Source organism: Notolepis coatsorum, assembly GCF_963971535.1.
Source record: "Notolepis coatsorum genome assembly, chromosome: 6".
NCBI lineage: Eukaryota > Metazoa > Chordata > Actinopteri > Aulopiformes > Paralepididae > Notolepis > Notolepis coatsorum.
In genome coordinates this window covers 62,971,612-62,997,262 of record NC_140170.1, presented here as the reverse complement: position 1 = coordinate 62,997,262, position 25,651 = coordinate 62,971,612, and the positions used below count along the sequence as shown (strand labels likewise).

Genomic DNA, 25,651 nt, shown 5'->3' with positions numbered 1-25,651 from the left:
GAAATAGGTATAGTCGAGGATGGCCAACTCAGGTCTCCAGTTGCTCGGGTACTTCCTGGCGCTGGGCGGGTGGATCGGGATCATCTCCACCACCGCGCTGCCCCAGTGGAAGCAGTCGTCGTACGCCGGCGACGCCATCATCACGGCGGTGGGTCTCTACGAGGGCCTGTGGATGAGCTGCGCCTCTCAGAGCACGGGGCAGGTGCAGTGTAAGATCTTCGACTCCATGCTCTCGCTGGACAGTGAGTACAATGTTTTTTTTCACTGTTTTTTGAGCGCCTGAATAAACACGTGACTCTCGCTCCGCTCCGTTCGGGCGGTCTGTGTATGTTTGACTCTGTGAGGGGGGTATTTGAAGCTCTGGACCCAAAGACACAGCGATGTTTCTTTATTAGCTGTCGTACAATTTAAACTGGTGTTTAAATGTACTCTCGTGAGTCAGATTTACACTGTGGATTTAACAAAATTGTAGTAGTGGGTGGGTTTCCCTCCTGATTGATATGCCTCTTTATTATATTCTTTATTCATTGTTACAGCTCTGCAAATAGTTTTTTTTACATGTCCCTAAATTGCATTCCTCTGAAATATCTTTCTGTGTCTTCATCCCTGGCTGCTTCGTTGCTGTTCCCAGTAACAGAGAGCATTGGTGGATTCATGTGAATGTGGTTCTGCTAAGACTGGTTTATGATGATAATTATGTATTTACTACGTGAGAGAATCTTACTTACTCGTGTGATGACGTGCTTGTTTTTCCCACAGATAACAACAAAACGCTTTCCAAGAGTAAACCGTGGAAACTATTGTTGTAATTAAAAAGTTATTATAGTGCGGTCAGCTCATCAGGCCAAGTGTTTGAATCAGCAGAACGGAAAAAACAAGAAAGGAAAAACAGCCTCTTTAATTAAATCTCACTTAAAATGCCACTGTTAGCGCGTTTAATGAAATTCCGCCTTGAAGTGACAAACATGAACGCGCTGAACGTGTGAGGAGCAGAGGGGGCAGGGGGGAGAGGGAGGGGGTAGGGGGGAATGGGGAGGGAGAAACGGAAGGAATGTGGGGTTCAGACATAAATTAGCCCTGAATATGAGCTTGCTGTCATCTCCAATCTGTAAGTAGGGCCTACTGACTCATAATTAATGACACACAGATTACACGAATCCATCCATCTATTGTCAGCCTAAATTATCCTATTAGGGTTTTCTAATGAAAGCCTACAGGGGGTAGACTTGGCCAAAAGTAATTTTGACGAGACAGAAATCTCGCTTTGAACGTGTCTGTTTTTGTCTGTGGTCTGTTTGTAAAGAAAAGCAGAGGATGCTCTCGCTGAATCCTCGGCACTGCACGGCGTCGAACAAGGCGACAAGGCCCTTTGGCAAACATTAGCTTGGCTGTGGTGACTCCTTCTTATATCAGAACCTCTCTCTGTGGCTTTCTCAGCGAGGGGTGCGTACGCCGTCCTGCCATCTCCTTTGGCTCGTCCAGTCGTGAGAACAGAGTATTGTCCTGTCGTATGAATGGGGGTTGTCTGTAGAAGAAAAGGACACTGTTGCTCCCAACGCCTGAGATATTCTCAGAATGCGCTCTGTTTTGCTCCACACACGCGCATTGTTCCCCTCCGTCACTATAAGTATAACACTAACACACCCAGTGAGTGTACGGACCGAGGCTTAACGACGAACACAAATGTTTCCCAAAAAAATCACTGAACGAACACTAAATGACTTCATCGTGACGTGAACATGAGAATCCCCTCCTCTGTGATCTGGAAACCCAGAGCGGACTCTCCTCGCGTCTACTTCGTCGCCTTCTTGGCGAAGCGGCAGGTCCGCTGGAGGTCAAGTCGACCCACAGGTGTGACGTTGGAAGTGGCAGCTGCATGTTCCTCCGCTACGCGGCCAGCGAACTGGAACAGGGGAGTTCAGAGGCTGAACATCATTCAGTCTTTGTGATCAATCAGAGGTTCACTCATGCACTACAGATAAATGGGACTCAACGGAGCAGGTCATCAGCTGATCATGAGGGATTCTGGGAAGGTTCTGTTGGGCTGACCCCACAGAGCCCCTCGTCATGTGGTGGTTTAGTCAAGGTTCTGTTGGGCTGACCCCACAGAGCCCCTCGTCATGTGGTGTGTTAGTGAAGGTTCTGTTGGGCTGACCCCACAGAGCAGCCCCATGGTGTTGGTTTAATCTTGCCGGTGGGAATGATCGTGAAGTGTATAGTATACTCAAAAAGCCATATAGGAATACATTTAAAATAACCCTGCAGAAATATTTTTAATGGACTGATATTTTACACCAGTGGTTCTCTACGGAAGACATACTGGCGTTGCCTTGAGATTTTGCTCAGAAATGCAAAGAAAGTTAACGTCGAGCATATAATATTTACGTCATTAAAATATAGTGAAATCAGCCACTAATCATAGAAGTTGATCACTTCTGCCAGCAGCTGTTCATGTTGGCCGGACCCGGAAGGGCCGTCCTACAATAGCAAATGTCCCTAACTGACTCCCCATTGTTGAAACACGCATGCGTGAGTGTCGGGGGCTGCGTCCGGCTCAACGAGGCTCGCCCAAGTCCTGTTTAGTCTCTCTTGTTTAGTTCCCTTTTGTTTTCTAGGATCCCCATTAGCTACTGCGTCGAAGCAGCCATTCTTCGCGAAAGCTTTACACTGTGAAAACTTATGACTCAACATAACACACAACATCACAGAACAAACAGGACACTAGAACAAGACAAGCTCCCGAAGAATGAAACAATGTCCAATGACTTCGTAGACGTCGATGAGTAGAGGACTTATCCACTAGGGCACTTTTGTGTTATTTTATATGACATGTACAGGCACAGTTATTTGGTGTGCCTTGGGATTTGTAGTCTTTTTGAGAACCACTGGTTTACACCAGCATGTTTTGTAGTCTTTTTGAGAACCACTGGTTTACACCAGCATGTTTTGGGCCATGACACATCGTCAACACCCTGATAAAGGAAATGGCCGTAACATCAAAACAAATATTTCTAAGTGCAGGAGAAGTGTGCAGTCTTCATATACTGTATATATATATATACACTGTATATTTGACCTTGATCTGGTAGGTGTACCATCCGCCAAGCCGGGTAGAGTAGCGAGTGATCTCTCCCCCTGGCGGGCTCGCTCAGTGGGGGCAACATGTGATGGTTGCAGTAATTGCCCACCAGACTGTGGCCTGGAGGACCGAGGCAGCCAAGCGGCGGCTGCTGTGGGGGAAACGGACCGGGTCTTCTGCAGGTTTACTGTGAACACGTCAAACATTTTGACCCAGACACCGGTCGGTCTTTTTTCAAAGAAACGCCGCGTTACGGTCTTGTAGGTTTCCCCCCCTGCTATTGTTTGGAACTCTTCAAGAGGGTTCTGTCTCTCTGTGGTGGTGCTGAAAAGACAGTTGTCGTCTGCCTGTACCTAGTGTAGACCCGTCTGCCTCCTATTATAGTCGAAGGTGGAGTTCGTACACGGTTTTCTCACAAAAAATCCTAGATTTGTGCTCCATTTTGGGAGCGAGCAAGGTCTACCTTCCACTAAAAACTGCTCTACAACGCAGGTCATATACGATGGATGTACAGGTGCTGTGTGTCTGCCTCGTGTTACTCATGTGTTGACCTGTCCCAGGCAACATGCAGAGTTCAAGCTGCACTATGCAGTTTCCGAGGAGGAGGAGGATTTGTTTGCAGAGCCTGCAAAAGACATTTACTCTAATTCCTTAAGATTTATTCTAAATGAAAACAAAATAATTTTTCGCCTAGAATATGTTTGTTAACTAAATTGCAGTGGCCCTGCCTTTGTAAATTGACAGCAGTGAAATAGCCACTTTTCAGGAAGCTTTCTAGCTCCAACCCCCCCCCCCCCCCCAACCTCCTCCAATGTATACAGTTTCTATGTCAAATGTATATACTCTCTTTTCTGGACTCTTTTCGTATCACAAACAGTACTGTATTTGCAAATCTGGTATGTCATAAATGTATAGATGTAGCAGTACTGTCTATCTGTATGTCATGTATGTCATATATGTTTTGAATTGAAAATGGGGGACCCTGATGTAAACAAGACGGAAGTCTTTCTCTGGTCTGCATCCCCTTAACAATTGTGTGTATTGAGCTGTACTGTACTGTACCCATTCTGCAATCTGTTAATACAATTTTCAATCAATCAATCAATCAATCAATCAATCAAAAAGTGTTCTGGGGATCCAATTTTCCCGTTTGTTTTTATTCAGTTGTGAAAATATACGTTTAGAAATTATTCACTTCTCGGACTCCCACAAAACATACATAGTGCACAGGGGAGATATTATCGTTGACGATGAAGTGACGTTGTGTCAAATTCAGTAGTGAGAGTTAAAGTGTTAACAGGGATTTAGTTCACTGACCTTCAGTAGAAGAATCAGGAGAAGACGACACTAAAACAACTAACTAAGTTCTGACTTCACTCCTTAACAACCAAACAGACTTTCACTGTCATGGAAATATTTTGGGCGCCAAATACCAACATGGCAGAGGAATCCGAGCACCCCGTCTGCCCACGTAGGGAGCTGGGATGGTGCGACGTGTAATCCCTTCCCATCTTCCTCCCCGTCTTAACCTTCCATCCTCTTCCTCTGCGTTGTTTCTCTGCTCTATGCTGAGGAGGACATGGTGGGATAGCAGCTATGTTCTGGCTCTGGAGATGGCCAGGCAGCCTCCTACTGGCACTTATTGTCTCTCTCTCTCTCTCTCTCTCTCTCTCTCTCTCTCTCTCTCTCTCTCTCTCTCTCTCTCTCTCTCTCTCTTTCTCTCTCTCTCTCTCTCTCTCTCTCTCTCTCTCTCTCTCTCTCTCTCTCTCTCTCTCTCTCACAATATAAATAATCTGATGTCCTGCTTAGTTAGTAAAGGAACACGCCAACATTATGGAAAATGCGCTTCTCCAGAGTCAGATGAGAAGATAGATATACCAATTTCCTCTCTGTGCGTTCAGTAGAGAGCTATCCATCTGCAAGCTAGCTTAGCTTAGCACAAATTAACGGAAGCGGATACGGACCACTAGCCGAGCGAACTTTTACGTTTTAGTGGTCCGTATATCCGCTTCCATTAATTTGTGCTGAGCTAGGCTAGCTTGCAGCCGGATAGCTTTCTGCTGAACGCACAGAGAGAAAATTGGTATCTATCTTCTCATCTGACTCTGGCTAAGACGGTAAGCGTGTTTCCCATATTGTCGGCGTGTTCCTTTAAAGACATTAAAGTGTCACCCTGTACGCCTTTCAAGTGTAGTAAATAACGGGCGAAATGCGCTCAAATCGCTTAGGAAACTCACTTAGCGGCGACGGATTTGCTTTACCGACAAGTTGCACATCAAAGGCTTTTCTTGTTTTCGGAGCTTGAAAGCTTAACCTTCAGGTGACGCTCAGATGGAGATGTGAGTAGAGTTGTAACATGTGGGCTCTGTTTCAAAGTTTTGAGTGGGCAAACAGATTATTACGTATATAAAGTAGTCACGAGTGACCTCACAATGGAATCTCACAATGTCCACACACACACACGCACGCACACATACACACACACGCACATACATATTGAAAGCTTGTGGCTGGCACTGCCAACCTTGGCACTGAGAGGAGTATAGTGCGTGAGCCAGCCAACCCACCCACACCTCCCCTCCCCTCCCCCTTCCACCCTATTCTCTCCATCTATCCTCCCACACACACACACACACACACACATCGGTCGACGTGGTGTCATCCGGGGCCACTCACCGAGAAGAACACCCCGCTCGCTTAGCACCCGGGGAAGAATGGACAGAAGGGATGAAAGAAAAGGGGGAAATAAACCCTCTTTTCTCTTAAAAACCATTAAATCCCTCCATCAAAGAAGAACCGTCAGCACATAAACCTGACTTCAAATGCTGTCCCCGTCCCATGTCCCCGTCAGGACCCCGTCCCCCCTTTTGACCGGCTTCTGAAGCGGAACTCTATGGCCGGACTATGTATGAATGCCTGTGTGTGTATTTCTGCCACAGTGATAGATGATGATGATGATGACCTCAGCTTTGAAGACGAGGCTGTTGTTCAACATCTGTATTTGAAGTTTTCGTCCCCCTCACAAGATCAAAGTCCCTATTCTATTCTATTCTATTCTATTCTATTCTATTCTATTCTATTCTATTCTATTCTATTCTGTGGACCCATAATCTTTATACTGTGTTTTGACATAACTTTCTTGTTGATGATTCTGCAGTGGTTTGGTCTTGCAGCAGGCCGTATATTATTTGACTCTATGCAAGAGTAAACTTAACACCGGCTTGGTGTGTATTTGGGTCCAACGTTTCAAATGTATTGTTTTACAGGGTAGAATATACACTGTGATTTGTGCAGAGACTGTCGATATGTTGTAAGTAACCCTATATTCGTGTGGTTTTTTCACCAATATAGTGAAGTTGTACTGCAAGTAAGATGTTCCTTCCAGGCCCGCAAAATTTGTTCTGTACATTCTATTCATCCCTGTATTCTATATTCAACACACTGTATATTCTATACACCCCCTGATACGGACACTTCTCAGATTCTCTTTATGACCTACTGACCTCCACTGCATTTGTACAACACATACATTTTAAATTCTCAATGATTATTTATTATTATTTCGTCCCTTTTATGGTTATTCTAGTTGTGTTGTGTCTAGTTGTTTCCTCTGATCGGCGATCTATAAACCCCCCAAAAGACTTTCTCGGCGCCTTCACGGGTAGTAAACGACTAAAATACTCTCTCCGCCGCCGCCCGCCGCTGTGATGTTACGACGCCGCTCGCTTCGCTTCATCGTCAACGCGTCCCTGTTGTCAGAGCGGCACTGTTTGAGCCCAGTGGTGTCTGATCGCCGTGGCGACAGCCCCGTGAAAACAATCCCGCTTTGTGACAAAAAAGACACAGTAATCCCACTGTGTGAGACATGTAAAACGGACCCTCCTACAGCTGCTGTGTGAGAGAGAGTTGTGTGTTTTATCCCGGCCTATTCCTCCCACAGCATTTGCGCGTGCACACGCATTTATGTGCGTATTCGCGCGTCCACGTGTGTGCATGTGTACGTGTACTTTTGTGTTTGTGTGTGTGCAAACAGCATCCTTGCATACGAGTGTGTGTTTGCGTACGTCTTTGTTTGCACGAGCGTGTACTGTAAATATGTAAAGTTTTCCTCCCACAGAGTTATGTGTGGGTTATAGCAGGAATTCTGAGTGGACCACTGTGGAATGAGTCGGGACGATCTGGAGAGGATCTGGTTAAAGTCCTTAAAAGATGCTGTAAGTGGTATTCTCTTGTTAAAATAAGTGTTAAATAGCTCTACATTCCGACAGCCATCACTGATATAGAGTGTGTTTGGTCAGTAACATGGGTCTCCCAGTCCCTCCTGCTCTGCAGTAAACAGAAAATAAATGTCCTGGTATCTCGTTCCCACTTTATCCAACCAGGAGAATCTTGCAGAGCCAAATTTGTTGGCAGATTATTTTACTTGTTTGTTTAAAGCTATAGCTTTTATTTCTTATTTTCGTCAGACCATTTTTGCAGTGTGGAGTTCTCTCTCTTGATTGAATAAAGTGGGAACGGGATACCAGAACATTTATTTTGTTTTTACTGCAGAGCGGAGGGACTGGGAGACCCATGTTACTGACCAGTCACTCTATATCAGTGATGGCTGTCAGAATGTAGAGCTACTTAACTCTTATTTTAAGAACAAAAATATCACCTACAGCACCTTTAAGGTGCCCACAGGCCCCCACCTCGTCACCTCCGGGCTAAAAGCTGGAATCACCCCGGTCTCACCAGAAAGCGTACAGAAAAAGTACTAATTGACAACAGTAAAAAAAAAAGTACATAATGTATCTATGTTATAGCCATAAGTAATATACTTACTTATTATATAAATAATTTCGTATCGGCGAAAAGTCCAAAACAAATAGCGTGACCAGGAGTCGAACCAACAATGATTATGATTTTGAGTGAGTGCTCTCACCACTAGACTAAGACACCCACCCACCATGATACAAACACAGCAATACTATGATGATGATTCTAGCGTTTATCGGTTATGGTTACAGTTAAGATTAGGGTTAGGGTTAAAGTTTTGGTTCATTTAAGATGACAGTGTGGATAAGGTTAGGTTTGGGTGATGCTATCCTCCACGTGAGGGTTTGTTCCCTAGCAGGGGAACTCAAACATTTTCAGAACATTTTAAGAGTTAACATTTTGTTAATATGTAATATATGTACTTATTTGTAAATATGTAAATACGTCAATATATGACTTATTTGTAATACGTACACATTGTAAATTTTCGTAAATAATATGATTACTTATGGCTATAACAACGTACAATATGTACCTTTTTCCTGTGGTCGATAAGTTCTTTATTTATATATTCTAAGCGAGATCGGGCTGCTCTCATATGAGCTTTGTGCAGCTTCATTCACTCCGGGTGACTTTGTGTTTTAAATGTACCATTGTGTCCGTTTACATTGTACATGAAACTAAAAGATAATTTTTTGTTTGTATCTGTCATCCTCCTCATCTTCCTCTCTCTCTCTCGTTCCCTACCTCTCTTTTCTCTCCTCCACTCCTGTACCTTATCGTTGTCACCCCCCACCCCTCTTCCTCTGCTCTATTTTGTCACGTCACCTTCTCTATCATCACCCCCCCCCATTCCGCCATTTTGTCCCTCCGTCTCTCTCCTGTCTCACCTCCTCGTCTCCTCTCTCACCTCCTCGTCTCTCTCCTCTCACCTCCTCGTCTCCTCTCTCACCTCATCTCTCTCCCCTCTCACCTCCTCGTCTCTCTCCTCTCTCACCTCCTCGTCTCCTCTCTCACCTCCTCTCTCACCTCCTCGTCTCCTGTCTCACCTCCTCGTCTCCTGTCTCACCTCCTCGTCTCTCTCCTCTCTCACCTCCTCGTCTCCCTCCTCTCTCACCTCCTCGTCTCTCTCTCCCCTCTCACCTCCTCGTCTCCTCTCTCACCTCCTCGTCTCCTATCTCCCCTCCTCCTCTCTCCCCCCTCTCACCTCCTCGTCTCCTCTCTCACCTCCTCTCTCACCTCCTCTCTCACCTCCTCGTCTCCTGTCTCACATCCTCGTATCCTGTCTCACCTCCTCGTCTCCTCTCTCACCTCCTCGTCTATCTCCCGTCTCACCTCCTCGTCTCCAGTCCACATCCAGACGTGTCGTGCCCTGATGGTGGTGTCGGTACTCATGGGGTTCATTGCCATCATCGTGAGCGTGGTGGGCATGAAGTGCACTAAGGTGGGGGACAACAACCCGGCCAGCAAGACCCGCATCGCTGTGTCCGGCGGAGCGCTGTTCCTGCTCGCAGGTGAGACATGAGACAGGATAAGATGAGATGAGATGAGATGAGATGAGATGAGATGTTCCTGTGTTGATCCCCTTGGGGAGATTCAGCTGTTATAACAGCATGGATGAGGGGGAGGGGAGGTACATCTATGGGCAGGATAATAGTAGAAAAACATAAATATAAGCAATAAAATGTTATCTGAATATAGAAATATGAGAAAAATTTACAATGTAAACAAAGGTGTAGATGAGGGTCTATATGCTCTATCGGTTATTTTATACGTTACAATAAATATAGGAAATAAATAATTAGAATCTGAATATATACTATGAGTAAGAGTAAAAGTAAACAGTGAACAAAACGTGCAGTATACAACAAGGTACCCTAACTGGCATGATATACGTCATATGTTGTAGTCCGTGCAGGTATTGGGTGGGCCTCTTAAGCTGCAAGGGCCACACATGTGGGCCCTTTTGAGGACGATTTGCCCACCGGCACTTTGACGACCTCTAGTGGCTTGGGTGTGCATATATATATCGAATTGAAGGCTTATTTGTTGCCTGTCGATAGCGACAAAAATCCGACAGAATCCGTTCAGCAGTTCTCGAGTTACATGCCGGTATTTGAGGCTTGTGCAAAGTACACGGTATTGCGCAAAATACCACTCCAGACTCTTGGGGCTCTAGTTCTGTCAATCATTTGGTGATCTCGAAAATGATTGTGGAGGGTTGTAGCCAATGAGTGTGGCTTTCCAATGATACCCCATCAGGGGATCTATGAATCAGGGATCTATGGTGAAAAACGAACGAGAAAAAACAGGAAGAGAAAAACAGCCGAATTAATTGAAGTCTATGAGAAAACTGAGTTTTTCATTGTACACAGTTGACCAAAATCACTCCTAATCACCCATTTCTGAATGGATCTTTATGAAATTTGGACATGTACTACATAAGGCTTCAGGCTTCTGGTCCGGATTTGTAAGCCATACCACCTTCTGGGGAAATACTACCTACCTCTGGACTACTAACTACTACAGAAAAACTTGAGTAACAAGTTTTTCTACAACTCAATGTTACTTTATTTCATTAGCACTAAAAGTGAATTTTCTTTCTGGAATCAGACACTTCAGAATGTCATCTTTCAAAAGAGACCAGGCTCATGCAAGTGCTATAAGTATAAAGTATGTTGTTTTGGTTTGCAAAAAAAGTATGCAGTCCTCAAAAACTAAAACTAAAATGGCCAATTTTGGGGGCACAGGGTTAAGAGGTTAAGAGTCAGACACACTTAGTGGTCAGACATTTATAATAGTTCTGGAGTTCTGCAGCCGTTAGTTCTCCAGCTGCTGGCAGCAGTCCATGCCCACGGTTGTCGAGCCTGATGGCCATCGCCACGGAGGACTGGCGCCGAGACGGTTAGTGGAGTGTCGGGGGGTATGAGTCTGTGGCTGAACGTTCCTCGATTCCTCTGTGAGACGACGCGGGGGGGAAACGAGGAAGAGATAGATTGCGAGGCGGAGGAGACAGACATGTTTAGAAGGAAGGGAACGTTGTCATTCACTCACGTTGCCATTTTGAAGTGCCGTTCGTAGGAGGAGATTTGTTCATTTAACAGATTACGTCAGAGAAAAAAACACCTCAGGCTTCCTTTGTGTGTTTCCTATGTCTGTGGAACGGCCTTAAATGTGGTGATAATTCTTCAGTTTCTGGGTCATGGAGGAATCAAGGATGGAGAAAGGGAAGCATTTTTAAACCTTTGGAATGGGCCCCCATACATCCATCAGCTAGGGTTGGGAGGTGTACCTCTATAAATCCACCAGCTAGGGTTTGGAGGTGTACCTCTATAAATCCCTAGCTAGGGTTGGGAGGTGTACCTCTATAAATCCCTAGCTAGGGTTGGGAGGTGTACCCCTACATAAAAAACATAAAAGTTTATAAATAATAGGGATAAAAGTGACCTAAATAATTACAGACCAATCTCCAAGTTATCCTGTCTAGCAAAAATCCTGGAGTCATTGGTAAACGACCAACTTAAAACATTCATCACAAAGCACTCTATATTAAACCCTCACCAATCTGGTTTTAAAAAAAAACACAGTACAATCTCGGCGGCTACTGTAGTTATAAATGACATTGTATCAGCCCTTGACAAAGGAAAGCATTGTGCTGCCCTGTTTGTAGATTTGTCGAAGGCGTTTGATGCTGTTGACCACCTTCTCCTATTACAAAGATTGCAGAGTGTTGGCTTTGATACAGGTGCTTGCAGTTGGTTTCAAAACTATTTACCAGAAAGATTTCAGTGTGTGAAAATGGGAAATGCCCAATCAGAGCTTCTACCCATCACAAAAGGTGTTCCACAGGGATCAATCCTCGGCCCGGTCTTATTTACCATTTATATTAATAATATTGTCTCATCTCTGAGCAGCTGTCAAAGCCACCTTTACGCGGATGACACAGTTCTCTATTGTACTGCTGATTCTGTGCAACTGGCCACTAAATATTTACAACTCTCCTTTGACGCCCTGCAAGATGCACTTATTAGTCAAAAATTGGTGCTTAATGCCAGTAAAACTAAATTCATGTTTTTTTCCAAAGCCAAAAATATTGTTTATAGTGACTTGCATATATCGACTCTGAACAGTTCTGATATCGAGAGAGTTTCAGAATACAAATACCTTGGTATTTGGATTGATGAAGGACTTACATTTAAATATCATGTGGGCGTTCTCGCCAGTAAATTACGGAAAAAGATTGGCTTTTTGTATAGAAATAGAGCCAACTTCCCTATGATTAGTAGAAAGAGAGTTGTTGAAGCAGTGTTCCTATCTGTTTTGGATTACGGAGATGTGATTTATAGACATGCAGCGGCTTCCACTCTTAAGCCCTTAGACTCTGTTTATCATTCAGCCATTAGATTTATCACCGGTGATAGTTATGGCACTCACCATTGTATCCTATATAATAAGGTCGGGTGGGCCTCTCTGGCAGAGACGTAAGTTGCATTGCAATCTTTTTATTTATAAAGCCATAATTAGAGATTGTCCAAATTATATTAGTTCTTTATTGGAATGGACCACTGGACCCTGTCGTACACAATCCAGTTTTTGGCTTACACTTAGATTGCCTAGAGTTTGTACTGAACTTGGTAGATCTGCTTTTGCCTTTTTTGCCCCTACATCATGGAATACCCTGCAGGAAACACTGAAACTAGACACTCTAGTGTCTATGGGTCGGTTTAGAACCTTAATGACCAATCAGGTCACCACAATATGTAATTGTTTTTAAATTATTACCTCTGTTTAAATTTCTAGCAATTTTATTCTTTTAAAAATATTTGTTATTATTTTTTTTAATGTATTTTAAAATGTGCTCTTAATTATTCTGATTGTCTGATGTCTTTATATTTATGAACACACTGTGACACTTGTGTATGTAACATCTCGACGGCACTGTAAATGAGTTTAATTACTCAGTGTATTATCGAGTATAAATAAAGATTGAATGAATATGTCCATCAGCTAGGGTTGGGAGGTGTACCCCTATAAATCCACCAGCTAGGGTTGGGAGGTGTACCTCTATACATCCACCAGCTAGGGTTGGGAGGTGTACCCCTATACATTCACTAGCTAGGGTTGGGAGGTGTACCCCTATACATCCACCAGCTAGGGTTGGGAGGTGTACCTCTATACGTCCAGGGTTGGGAGGTGTACCCCTATACGTCCATCAGCTAGGGTTGGGAGGTGTACCCCTATACGTCCCTAGCTCAGGTTGGGAGGTATACAGTGTTTTAATCCCACTGTATTCACATAATGCACCCCGCCCACTTCCCCCTTGCTGAACTTCGTCGTAAAGATGATGTCAACTATCACTATAACATAAAAACTATATATACACAAAACATATACAAAAATACATTGTGATATGATATATTATACCCAGCCCTACTTCTCACTGTCCTAAAGGGAGACTATGTATAGAGCTTTATCTCTGCACTCTTCTGCATAATATACAAATCAATGGGACTTTGGTTTGTTTTACAACCAAAGATGTAGATCTTTCATATCTACTGTGATCAGCTCATTCAGGGAAGGCGCAGTCTCATGACATTCCACTGGACAGAGATTCTCACCAGGGGTCTTCTGGGTAATTAAGGGCCCCTGCTGTAAACAGGAAGTGGTGATTTTGGACACATTAGCCACTGACCTCAGACAGCCTGGAAGAGGAAAAACAACCGAAATCAAACCAACCGAACCGGTTATAATTTGTTTGTTTGCTGGTCCGATTCAGTGGTTCTTAAAACTTTTATTGTGTCAAGAACGCTGAAAATTGATCAGTATGTGGAACCCTGTTTGATACACTTTTGCCTATCTGAGAAGATTTTGATTGTTAGATTGTGATTAAGTCCAGACCTCTGGACTTGTACTGGAAGTGTCTACTGTAGTTGAGGAGATACCAGCAGAGAAAGTCAAGCATATGATTTGAACAGTCACTCTTATATAATCTCTCACTGTTAGTCAATTAAATAGTAAAATCAAGTTTCAAGTTTCAAGTTTCAAGTTTCTTTAATAGTTGTCATACAGAAGTACAGAATACTTTTATACAAAATGCTTCTTACTGTTACGCTCCAGAGACTGTGCTAGAAAATGAACCTATTCCTCTTTTTTCTTCTTCTGCGGACCGTGATTTTGGTTGGTGATCCGGGGGACTGGTGGTCCCCGGACCCCATGTTGAGAACCACTGGCCTATAGCAGATATAGAGGTGCAGTTAGCTCTTCTCTCAACCGCTCTCTCTCCCTCTACAGGTCTGTGCACGCTGGTCTCTGTGTCCTGGTATGCCACTCAGGTGTCGTATCAGTTCTTCAACCCAAATACGCCGCTCAATGCCAGGTACTGACACACTCACCTACATTTACGTTTACATTTAGTCATTTAGCTGACGCCTGTGTACAGCGGTTGTGTTCAATGCACTCCTCGTCTCCTCGTCTCCTCTCTCACTCATCTCTCTCCCCTCTCACCTCCTCGTCTCCTCTCTCACCTCTTCATCTCTCCCCCCTCTCACCTCCTTGTCTCTCTCCCCTCTCACCTCCTCGTCTCCTGTCTCACCTCCTCGTCTCTCTCCCCTCTCACCTCCTCGTCTCCTGTCTCACCTCCTCGTCTCTCTCCTGTCTCACCTCCCCGTCGCTCTCCCCTCTCACCTCCTCATCTCCTGACTCACCTCCTTGTCTCCTCTTTCACCTCCTTGTCTCCTTGTCTTCAACACTTGTGAACAACAAGTCAGCAGGAAGGGGGCACCTCTGGCAGCTAAGGGTCAGTGGTTTAGCAGTGCCGAGCGTCACTCTACAGTAGTAATATAGGCATAGTAGGTAGTAGTATAGGCATGTTAGCATAGTAGATAGTAGTAGTATAGACATATTAGCATAGTAGGTAGTAGTATAGACATGTTAGCATAGTAGGTAGTAGTATAGACATGTTAGCATAGTAGATAGTAGTATAGACATGTTAGCATAGTACATAGTAGTATAGACATGTTAGCATAGTAGGTAGTAATATAGACATGTTAATATAGTAGGTAGTAGTATAGACATGTTAATATAGTAGGTAGTAGTATAGACATGTTAATATAGTAGGTAGTAGTATAGACATGTTAGCATAGTAGATAGTAGTATAGGCATAGTAGCAGGGGCGGACCTAGCACATTTTGCGCCCTAGGCGAGGTTCACCACTCCATCGTGTGGCAGTGAAATGGTTAACAGTTATACAGTAAAGTACTGCACCTTTATTTTTTACAAGCAAGAACAAGAGCTAAGAATAAATGTAAAGTGCACACTAAAGAATTAAAACAAATAAACAACTTAGCTAACACACAATAATAATAATAATAATAATAATAATAATAATAATAATAATAATAATAATAATAATAATAATAATAATAATAATAATAACAATAACAAACAATAAAATAACATGCAAATTTGCTTTAAAAGAAAATTATGTATTGTAAAACATGTTACACATATATAATCAAAATATAATATGCTAAATAAACAAACAAATAAATACAAATTACAAATTCACTTTGTCTAAAGAACTATTTACATTCCACTCCCTATCATCACACTTCAAGGTTAGCCTGTAGCTCCTACTGGTTTCCATTTACAGTGCAATCCTTCTGGCCTTCCTCGCTGCAAAGTCATCAATCACATAAAATGTTCCAACTCCTGAGCCAGCTCCTTCTCATCCAAATCAGATTGCCCTCCATGGTTTAAGGTGTGTACAAGTGCCTCTGCTTGCTTCATCAGCTCTTGGTGTGGCAAGTCTTGGAAGTTGTACAAAATTGCATACCTTTCACCTTGGTGTAGCCGGTACAACGCTGTACCTGCCAAACACTTCGACCATGCCTTGAGTGGGAGTCGAACCCCGGGCGTCTGCACCGGGGCCAGCAACACAGACCGCTGTGCCAAGAAAGGATATCCTCTCTAAGCGCTCAGTCTGGATGCCTCACGGGAGTGAGTTTTACTTCTATGTACCGTAGTCACACTATCGCGGTACATATCCGTTACATTGGCACGTTTCTCGTCTTCTTCTTTTCTTCTCTTTTTATACTAGATGGCCGGATGGCTTTTGCCTCTTCATAGTTCTCTAACGTTAGTCTGTCTTTCCTCAACGCTCAATTCCTCAACGCTCAATTCTATAAACACTTGATCGATACCCATCAATGCACAGCGCTCTAGCATGTTCTGACTGTGAACACCTAAAGCTGAGGCTCAGACCGACCGACCGTTTTAGATTTTTGGCCCATTTTCCCTTATGTTAGAATTTTTTTAATGTAAAAATAATGGTTGCAGATATAGAGGGGGTGCCAAAACTGCAAAAGAAATATTTTTATAAAAAAAAAAAAATATTATATATATATATATATTTTTCTTTTGGCGCCCCCCTCTGGGAGGCGCCCCCCTCTGGGAGGCGCCCTAGGCAACCGCCTACATCGCCTGTAGGAAGCTCCGCCCCTGCATAGTAGGATAGTACATAGTAGTATAGACATGTTAATATAGGTAGTAGTATAGACATGTTAGCATAGTAGATAGTAGTATAGACATGTTAGTATAGTAGGTAGTAGTATAGGCATATTATTAGGGCTGACCCCTATTAATCGATTAGTCGACTAATCGGTCGAAAGGAGCTTTTTTTTTATTTATCATTCTTTCCAAAAGAAAAGAGGCCTAGAAGCGTGGCTAACGCTAATGGCACGCATACCAGAGGCTAACTGCCTACGAAAACAGGCACAGAGGCACTGAAAGAGGATTTCACCCATCTAATGAACACACTAGACTAGACAAATATCAAGATGTATCCATCAGTGGACCAATTGCATGCTTTTGCAGAGGACAAGAAGCCTTCAGTCGACTCCTTCAGACATTAAGCACCCCCACAGCCCAAATGGAATGATACAAAATTTTAAATTAAATAAAAATAAATAAAGTTTAAAAATATTATATATATTTTTAAAAATACATTTAAGTCGACCAATAGTCGACTAACGGCAAATTTTGGCCAATCCTAGTCGACCATCCAAATCCTTAGTCGGGGACAGCCCTACATATTATCATACATAATAGATAGTAGTAGTAGCATATTTCATTCATATTAGTAAAATACAGTAAGAGGGTTGCATTTACATTTTACATTTAGTCATTTAGCTGACGCTTTTATCGAAAGCGACTTACAAGTTCTGTACGACAAGTCATCAGGAAGGGCACAACTCTATCAGCTGAGTAACAATGTTCATCAAAGTGTTGAGTGTTACAGTGTAGGTTAGTTTATTAGGACAAGTGCATGACAGTAAGGTTAGTTAGGGTTAGATATTTTTTTTTATTTTTTATTATTTCAGTTGCTTTTTAGTTTTAGTTTTACCTCATCCCATATGATTGATTGATTGATTGATTGATGGATTCATTGATTGATTGATTTTACAAATATTAAAAAATTTTGTATGCACCCAAGGTGCCCAGCCCAGCACCGACTTACAGTACACTACAAACAATGCAATGGTGTGCAACATAGAAATCACAAGACTACCGACATATGCAAGGGGACACCCTTGCCCCCTTCCTTTTCGTCATAGTCCTCGACTATGCGCTCAGGAAGGCCATCAATGGACGGGAGCAGGAACTTGGTCTCACAATAACCCCAAGGAGATCGAGACGACACCCCGCCATAGTCCTAACAGACCTTGACTACGCGGACGACATCAGCCTGCTCTCTGACCACGTGGAGCAGGCACAGGAACTCCTGTGCAGAGTGGAGACGGAGTGCTCCAAGGTTGGCCTTAGGCTAAATGCCAAGAAAACCGAGGTCATAATGTATAACATCCTCCCGGATCATCCACCTCTAAGGACAACAGGAGGCTCTGCTCTAAAGGAAGTCGGTGATTTCAAATACCTGGGCTCGTGGGTCAACTCGTCCGAGCAAGACCTTAAAGTGAGGAAGGCGCTTGCGTGGAGGGCTCTGAACGGCATGACCAGTGTGTGGAAATCCAACCCCCCTGTCAAATCAAGCTCAACTTCTTTCATGCAACAGTTGAGTCTGTCCTTTTGTATGGCAGTGAATGCTGGACCTTGAAGCCCACCCTGCAGAAGTCCTTGGATGGGTGCTACACCAGAATGATGCAGTGTGGTGCTCAACATCAACAGGGATGACCATGTCACTAATGCAAACTTGTATGGGGGGGGTGCTAAGGGTGAGCGAGAAAGTGGCAGTCAGGAGAATGAGGCTGGCAGGTCACTGCCAGAGACATCATGAGATGCCAACCAGCAAACTTGTGCTGTGGGAACCAACAAACGGGCATCGATCACGAGGACGTCCCACATTAACCTACGTGGACGTACTCAGGAGAGATGCGGGAACAGAATGCACCGGCGAGCTAGCCAGATGCATGGAGGATCGGGATGACTGGAAGCACCGATCTGAGGACGACCTAGATATATACTCTGTTTTACACGTATAAGATGTTAGTTTTACAATTTTACAAATTTACCACAAAGAAAATACCTTTTTTCCTGAGACACACAGCTCAAGTCTTTCATGATCATATTCACAGACGACATTGATTGATAGATGACAAGTCTCACACTCTCACCGGACTGACAAACGTGGCGTGAGGACAAAAGAGTTGGCAAGGTCACACAGGACCTCGTATAACATGCAGGGTCTACAGTGCCTAGTGCAAGACCACCATCTAGGCAAACTCTAAAGGGTACAGCGTACATTCAATGTCAATTACACCACATTGTAAGGCATCATGTCATGAGAATACTATCATTGTATCTACTCAGTGCCGTCCTTAGACTTTTGGTAGTGCCGTCCTTAGACTTTTGGGGGCCCTAGGGAGAGCATTTTTCGGGGCCCTTTTCATTTACTTTGAATCAGATCTCCGCACCAGAGCGGTGCAGCCGTTTTGACATTTTACTGTTCGGTTGAAATTATGTTTGACGTGATAATTGACGTTTCGCGGGGCCCTGTGATTGGTTGGTTGAAATGTATGTTTGACATGATGATTGGCATCTTGATTGACTGACTGACTGATTGACTGAGGGCTTTAATAATTCCACTATTAATTTGGCAGTCATTTAAAAATAAATCTATCCATGTGAGCAATGACATTTTAATAATGGATACTTTTTCTTTTATGGCCTTAAAAATGTATAATTAACAAAAATGTGACATTTAATTTTGTTTTATCTTAAATAACTATTCGGATAACAAATAAAATCCTGATTAAGGAAGGTGGAGCCCTAAGCACAGTGGCTGATCTAGTGGGAAGCACGGCCCTGTATCTACTGATGTGCTGACTAATCATTCCACCCATCTGTCATTCTTCTTCTTCTTCTTCTTCTTCTTCTTCTTCTTCTTCTTCTTCTTCTTCTTCTTCTTCTTCTTCTTCTTCTTCTTCTTCTTCTTCTTCTTTCTTCTTCTTCTTCTTCTTCTTCTTCTTCTTCTTCTTCTTCTTCTTCTTCTTCTTCTTCTTCTTCTTCTTCTTCTTCTTCTTCTTCTTCTTCTTCTCCTCCTCTTTCCTGTGCAGGTATGAGTTTGGTTCTGCTCTGTTCGTGGGATGGGCAGCGGCCAGTCTGACGGTTCTGGGCGGTTCCTTCCTGTGCTGCTCATGCTCCAGTGAGGACAGGCGAGGGCAGCAATATTACCGCCAATCACAGCCTTCCACAGCCAGGGAGTACGTGTAAACCCCACCCCCCCTTCCAGCAGCTACCCAAACAGAGAGCAGAGGACACACTTGGCTCCGCCCACTTTTTACCCAGATTACCACTCGCGAAGGGAAACATAAAAAGACTATGAGACACAAACACACTCACTCAAACACACATACTGTACACGCAGATACACATTTCAAGGACATGTTAAATAGAAGCATCTGCAGCAAACACACTCACATACACACACATACATGCAGGCACGTACACATGCACACATACACACACATATACACATGCACACACACACCATCCACAAAGTATCACAGGATGTAAGGATTGTTGATACACAAGCTTGTATCATTATGTACAAACCTCCGTAACTTATTTGCGAGCCGAAAACCTCTGATCACGGTGACCTACTGTATCTTTTACAGTCGTGTGAGTGGACCCTGTCCTGCGCCTCAAAGTCATTCTTTAACCAAACCAACCACTCGGCTGCTTCAATCTGACCCTAAACACAAACAGCTACTCGGCTGCTTCAATCTGACCCTAAACACAAACGGCCACTTGCTATTTTTCCCGCACTTTATTCGAAACGCTAAGAAAACCAAACGATTTATTTGTCTTTTATTGTACAGAAAAACTCTGAAACAAAGCAAATACAACTTAAAGCAGCTGTCAGTATTGTATTTGTTAAAATAAGTGGTCTACATGTTAAAAGAATAGCTTTGCATTCTGACAGCCATCACTGATACACGTGTTTGGTCAGTAACATGTGTCTCTCAGTCCCTCTGCTCTGCAGTAAACAGGAAATAAATGTTCTGGTATCCCGTTCCCACTTTATCCAATCAGGAGAGAGAACTCCACACTGCAAAAATGGTTTGACAAAAATAAAAACAAGTAAAATAATATGCCACAAATTTGGCTTGGCACGATTTCTTGAAATAATTTAAATAATATCTAGGGTTTTCTCTCCTGATTGGATGAAGTGAGAAGGGATACCAGGAAATATATGTTCTGTTTACTGCAGAGCTGAGGGACTGGGAGACCCATGTTACTGACACACAAACACACTATATCAGTGATGGCTGTCGGAGTGTAGAGCTACAGTACTCACCACTTATTTTAACACAAAAATACCACTTACAGCACCTTTAATTGTATTGTCTTAGAGAGTGGAAAACAGATCGACCATGTCGTGGTCAGTCTACAGGTAAAAAAAACAAGAAATATGAAACAGAATTTGCAAAGCTTAGCCTGTCCTATGCTTCCTGGTTGGAGCTGAATGTGTGTTTTGCCTCCGTATTGCCTGTGACCTTTCACCCCCTCACTGGTGCAGTTGGTTTGTATGTGGGAACGCCTCTCCATAGATACAACATCATTCAGGAACGTAAAGAGGCTCTACTTCTGAAAGGGAAACAGAGCTTGATTTATTCTGCGGTCGTACTGTCTCAGCCAGGAAAACACGTCAATTAGTGAATCACTTTGTAATACACTAATATGTAACAGCTGGAGAGTTCTGGGTTTAAAAGAAGCTTGCTCCAAGGCGGCTCTGTCTCCTATAGTCTACCCAGCAATGTCTCTAAGCCTGTACGTCGCAGCCTGCAAAACAGCTCTGCCCCGAGTGACTTGTAACTTTAGCCAAATCTAGTGACTAGATTAGGTTGAAAGAAAATGTGGTTGTAACTTTGAATTGGGTGTATACAATACCAGGGTATCACAAATAACCAAAACCTAAGCTTGTCTCAACATGTATGAGTTATGCAGTGATGTAGTTATCAGAAAGGTAAACAGAATATATTTTCTGCGTAAGGAAACCGTTTATATAATAACCTTTATGGCTGGACGTTCATCGTCGTTTCCATGGACACTGTGAATAAACAAGGCTGCACAGACGCTGTGAAATTGAATTGTTTTAAATTTTCAGTTATTTATAAAAGAGACTAAGAAATATTGGGGGAACAATAATACAATATTATTTATTCAATTTGTTAAGGGAAATTACAAGAGTATAGGTAGCAGGGCGGCTGGGTGGTGCAGCGGACACTGCGCTCGTCACCACCGCAAGAGACACCGGGTTCGAATCCGGCTGTCGGCATTGCCTCCGGCTTGGGCAGGCTGTCATACTAACTCAATTGGCAAGAGTTAGCGGGTGGAAGTCGATGGGTGGTAATCTGGACGTTGTGGACAGCGACTCCTACAGGTTGGTTGGGGACGCCTGCACAGCAGAGACAGGAAATGGCGGGGGTAGTGTGAGCCTCCCACACGCTACACCTCGCCAATGAGAGTCCGCGCTGGCAGATGAAAAGATGTGACAGGCTGCCCCCTTGTGTGTCGGAGGGGACACGTGATGCAAGGCTTCTATCCTCCCTACAACTGGCCAGTGGGGGGCATATGCGAGCAACGTTCAAGACAGGGGAGGGAAGAATTGGCACAGTGGAATTGGAATGGGAGAAAAAAAATAGAAAAATAGGAGAAAAGGTGGATAAAAAAAAATAGTATAGGTAGCACCGGTTAGTTTACTTCCTCTTTGGGCATAGATGTTTTGACAGTGTAAAGTCATCCAACTCTCTGTGTAGGAGTGTGCTCGTGGCATGCAGGTCCTTCCCCGCAGCCTAGCAACACAAGCTATAAGTAAACTGCACAAGTGGGGGAGTAAACTGTCACTCGAAGGTCTCTGCCACGCTTGAACCATTGCAGAGTATGAATGCTGTTAACGACTGTTTTGTCATTTTACTCAAAACTAAAGTAGAGGGGGACACCCGTCTTTAAACATGCGTCTTCATCATCACACTCATCATCACACATCTACTAACGCTCTCACATCAAAGCAACGACCGCCGTGTGCTGATGATCGCATGTACAGCCAAAGTAAAGAACATGTTCAGTGTTTCTGAATACATTGGTCCAAGGGCGTAGGTTTAGTTTCAATTAATTGGGGGGGACACTTTAAGCAGGGGGGTCGAGCTGCCCTCCCGCTGGAAAAACACCTGGTCCATTCTGGTGTACCAATTTGTGCCTTTTCCCCAAAATACCGCTAGTTCCTCGTTTGAACGCGTTGTACGCACTGATGCAGTGAACGCACGTGACACCGATACACCTTCAAGGTGGCACTGTGTCGTCCTAATCCACACTTTTTTGGTTTAATATAAATCGTGGCTTCAGATGACAGACGTTTTACAGACTACAAAATCATTGTAAATAACTTCCAGTAAAATTCCAACCTCCAATGTGTTTTCATCCATTACCCCGCAGGACCCTACAGTCTTCTGAAATGGCCTCTTCTGACCCCTTATAGCCATTCAGTGCCTTCAATAAGGGTTTGCTAAAAGAGCCTGTCTATCGCTTTTTTTTCTCTTTTTCGGATAATAAAGCCATTCACTTTTCTTAGAATTGCTCCCCGCCCCCTCCCACCCCCATTTTCTCATCATAGGTTTCTCTTCTTGGTAGACCTTTGTTTGTGGAGTGTTCCATTGTGCTGAGAGTGGGGGTCTAGGTCTGGGGGGGACATTCTCTACTTCCTCTTAAAAAAGGAAATGCAGAATTAAGAGAAGTCAAGCAGCCCTGTCAATAGCAGCTGCGCTGTAAAGCTCAACGACGGACGTGACAAAACTACCTGAACAGCTCAACTCAAAAGCAAAGACAGATGGTGATTAAACGGGGAGCCTGTATACCCCAAAAGATAAGAGACAACCGACTAACCAAAACACACCCCGAGAACACTGCAAGCATCTTACCTCATAGAATCTTACCTCATTTCTCAACTCCTTCTGACCACTAATTCTCAAAGCACAATTCAACTCATATCACTCAATCCCATACTAATATTTGTGTGAATATCTCCAACCTGTAGCCCATCTTTTCGCCTTGCTTTCACGTAGCATCACTTGTGCTTCCCCCCCCCCCCCCCCCCCTAACGCTTTCGCAGAGCAACCATCGAACCCCTGTTCGCTCGCTAACAACACAGAGCTGTTGTGAGAATCATTGCGGTCTTGATGTGTCTTTCAACCCTCTTCCTGTTCCTAATCCTGTTCTTGTCTGCCTCTGTCTTCTTCTCTCCTCTAATTCAGGGCAGAGTTGTTGAGTGAGACTAGTTTCCCTGACTGATCAGCCCCGCCTTTTTATCGAGGACATGTCCGAGTTTCCCCCCTCCCCCACTGTCTTCCCCCCTTTTTTCGCTGCTCCAAATTTGGAACCTCCTTGTCTCTTCGCTTTAGAATATCGCCATCCTTTTCCTGCCCGAACCCTCCTTCCTTCCTTCTCTAAATATGTCTGCACCTTATCAGTATGTCATGGGAAAAAAACAAAAACAAGATGTCTACCATCGCTTTAAGAGCTTGCCCCCTCCCCGCCACGCCCCGCCCCTCACTGAGCCTTCTTTGTAAATACGGACTACTAAAGGATATGCACGGTTGAAGGGTTATAGACCTTCCCTTTAAGAAGTGAAGTGGGCTTCCACTTCGGCCTGCGAACACTCCACTAGAACCTTCCGTGTCACTGTGTCCTTTTATTTACATTAACTGTACGAGTCGTGGTGTGTGTTGTGTTGATTTTTATCATTTCCCTTTATTTCCTATGATTACCGGGGTGTGCGTGTGCGTGCGTGTGTGTAGAAGAGGTGCCTCTGTTTAGTTTCTTTTTGTTCTCAGTGATTATTACGAGTGTACATTGACTGAAACGTTGTTTTGTTTTTTCTTCCCCTTTTTTGAATTGCAGACCAAATGTTAAAAGTACTCCACCAGAGAAAAGGGAGCAGTATCTGTAATTTGGGAGTTCTCCTGGCCTTACCGTGGTTTTAGATTCTGGCAACAGACAAAAACGCTCTCGCGGAGAAAAGCAAAACAGACACACAAAGAACAACAACAACAAACTTCGAGAATTCATGCAGCCAAATGGCACATGTGTCCAAAAACATCAATTCGGAAGTGTCCATTTTTTCCCCGCATCGCACACACACAGAGGTGGTACTGTAATAGGACGTGTAAAGATGGATGTACGCCGTTGTGTCTGTTTTGTTTTCTCTCTGGGAGATAGTCATTCAGGGTATGTTTCTGTAACATGTTTAAATGCCCAGGTGTATATACCACACACTCTATCCTTTTTACTACATATATAATGTTTTACTACTGTGCCTTGTAACACGTGTGTGTGCACATGTATGTTTTCGACTATACATGGATTCCATAGTATCACCATTCTGCATCCCATCCGCAGGGATGGGTATCGTCGGCAGTTCCTCTCTTAAGTCCTGTATGCCTTTTTCTATTGTATTGTATATCATTTAGGCAGACCGTTCCATTATGTTGGGATATCTGAAACGTGTAGCTACCGACTTTAAGAAACAACAAGGAGATAGTTAGATTCACGTCAACGTGATGTCCGCGACGCCACGCTTTGTAAAAGCTGTGTGCCTGTTTTTATTAAAGTAGCCTGGATTGAGGATATACCTGAATACCTTCGATTATGTTTAGTTAAAAGTGCCAATATGATTTTTGTGTGAATGAGAGAATTGTTATATTGTCGACTCTCAAGGATGTACTGTACCGTTGTGTGCTGAAAGCACGGTCTCCTGTTGAGGTCCTGTACTAAGGAACGCCAGTTTGCTGAGTGTGATTGGTTCAAATGTCCTTCTGTTGCCTTACATGTATTTACCTTGCATCTCCTCTATCTAATATTTACCTCCATGATATTGTGTATCATCTCATTTAAAGTATACTCCTGTCTGTTTCTTTTAGAATAAAGTAAACAGAGAAAAAAAAAACCTTTGTCGTGACGTGACTGAATCAGTGATAATATAGTGGAACTTAAAGGTAGAATATGTAATGTCATCAAACGAAGACCTCTAGGCAAAAGATGGCTACATGCTACTAAGCTTTGTTTACAGTTTTTGTTTCTGTCTGATGCCTTGGTTGGATTTAGGGGGAGGGGTTGCTACTGCTGGCTACACATCAGGCTCTGCCTAGAGAGGTCTGAAGAAATAATAAGTATAATATGTTACTAAACTCCAACTCACAAAACTAAAAAAAAGTAAACAAACCGCAATACAAGCGGGGGTCTTTTGGCTAGAGGTCTCTTTTTGATGGCATTACAGATTATACCTTTAAACGCCCTAATTTA

At 43.5% G+C, this 25,651-nt stretch overlaps 1 protein-coding gene across 1 annotated transcript; it reads left to right on the top strand.

Annotated features, from left to right (window-relative positions):
• The first annotated feature begins 6 nt into the window (after positions 1 to 6).
• cldn19 (claudin 19) lies at positions 7 to 25,277 on the top strand. The gene is made up of 5 exons (XM_084317740.1): positions 7 to 242; positions 9,187 to 9,351; positions 14,129 to 14,213; positions 19,408 to 19,554; positions 24,251 to 25,277. The coding sequence occupies exons 1-5, from the start codon at positions 20 to 22 to the stop codon at positions 24,297 to 24,299; spliced, it is 669 nt and encodes a 222-aa protein (XP_084173866.1). The 5' UTR covers positions 7 to 19; the 3' UTR covers positions 24,300 to 25,277.
• The last annotated feature ends 374 nt before the right edge of the window (positions 25,278 to 25,651 follow it).

Excerpts from the sequence above, each read along its gene's own strand:
- cldn19 (XM_084317740.1), top strand. The coding sequence starts at position 20 with ATGGCCAACTCAGGTCTCCAGTTGCTCGGGTACTTCCTGGCGCTGGGC. Across the intron at positions 243-9,186 it reads CTCCATGCTCTCGCTGGACA|TCCACATCCAGACGTGTCGT; the intron begins GTGAGTACAATG and ends CCTCGTCTCCAG. Across the intron at positions 14,214-19,407 it reads AATACGCCGCTCAATGCCAG|GTATGAGTTTGGTTCTGCTC; the intron begins GTACTGACACAC and ends TTTCCTGTGCAG.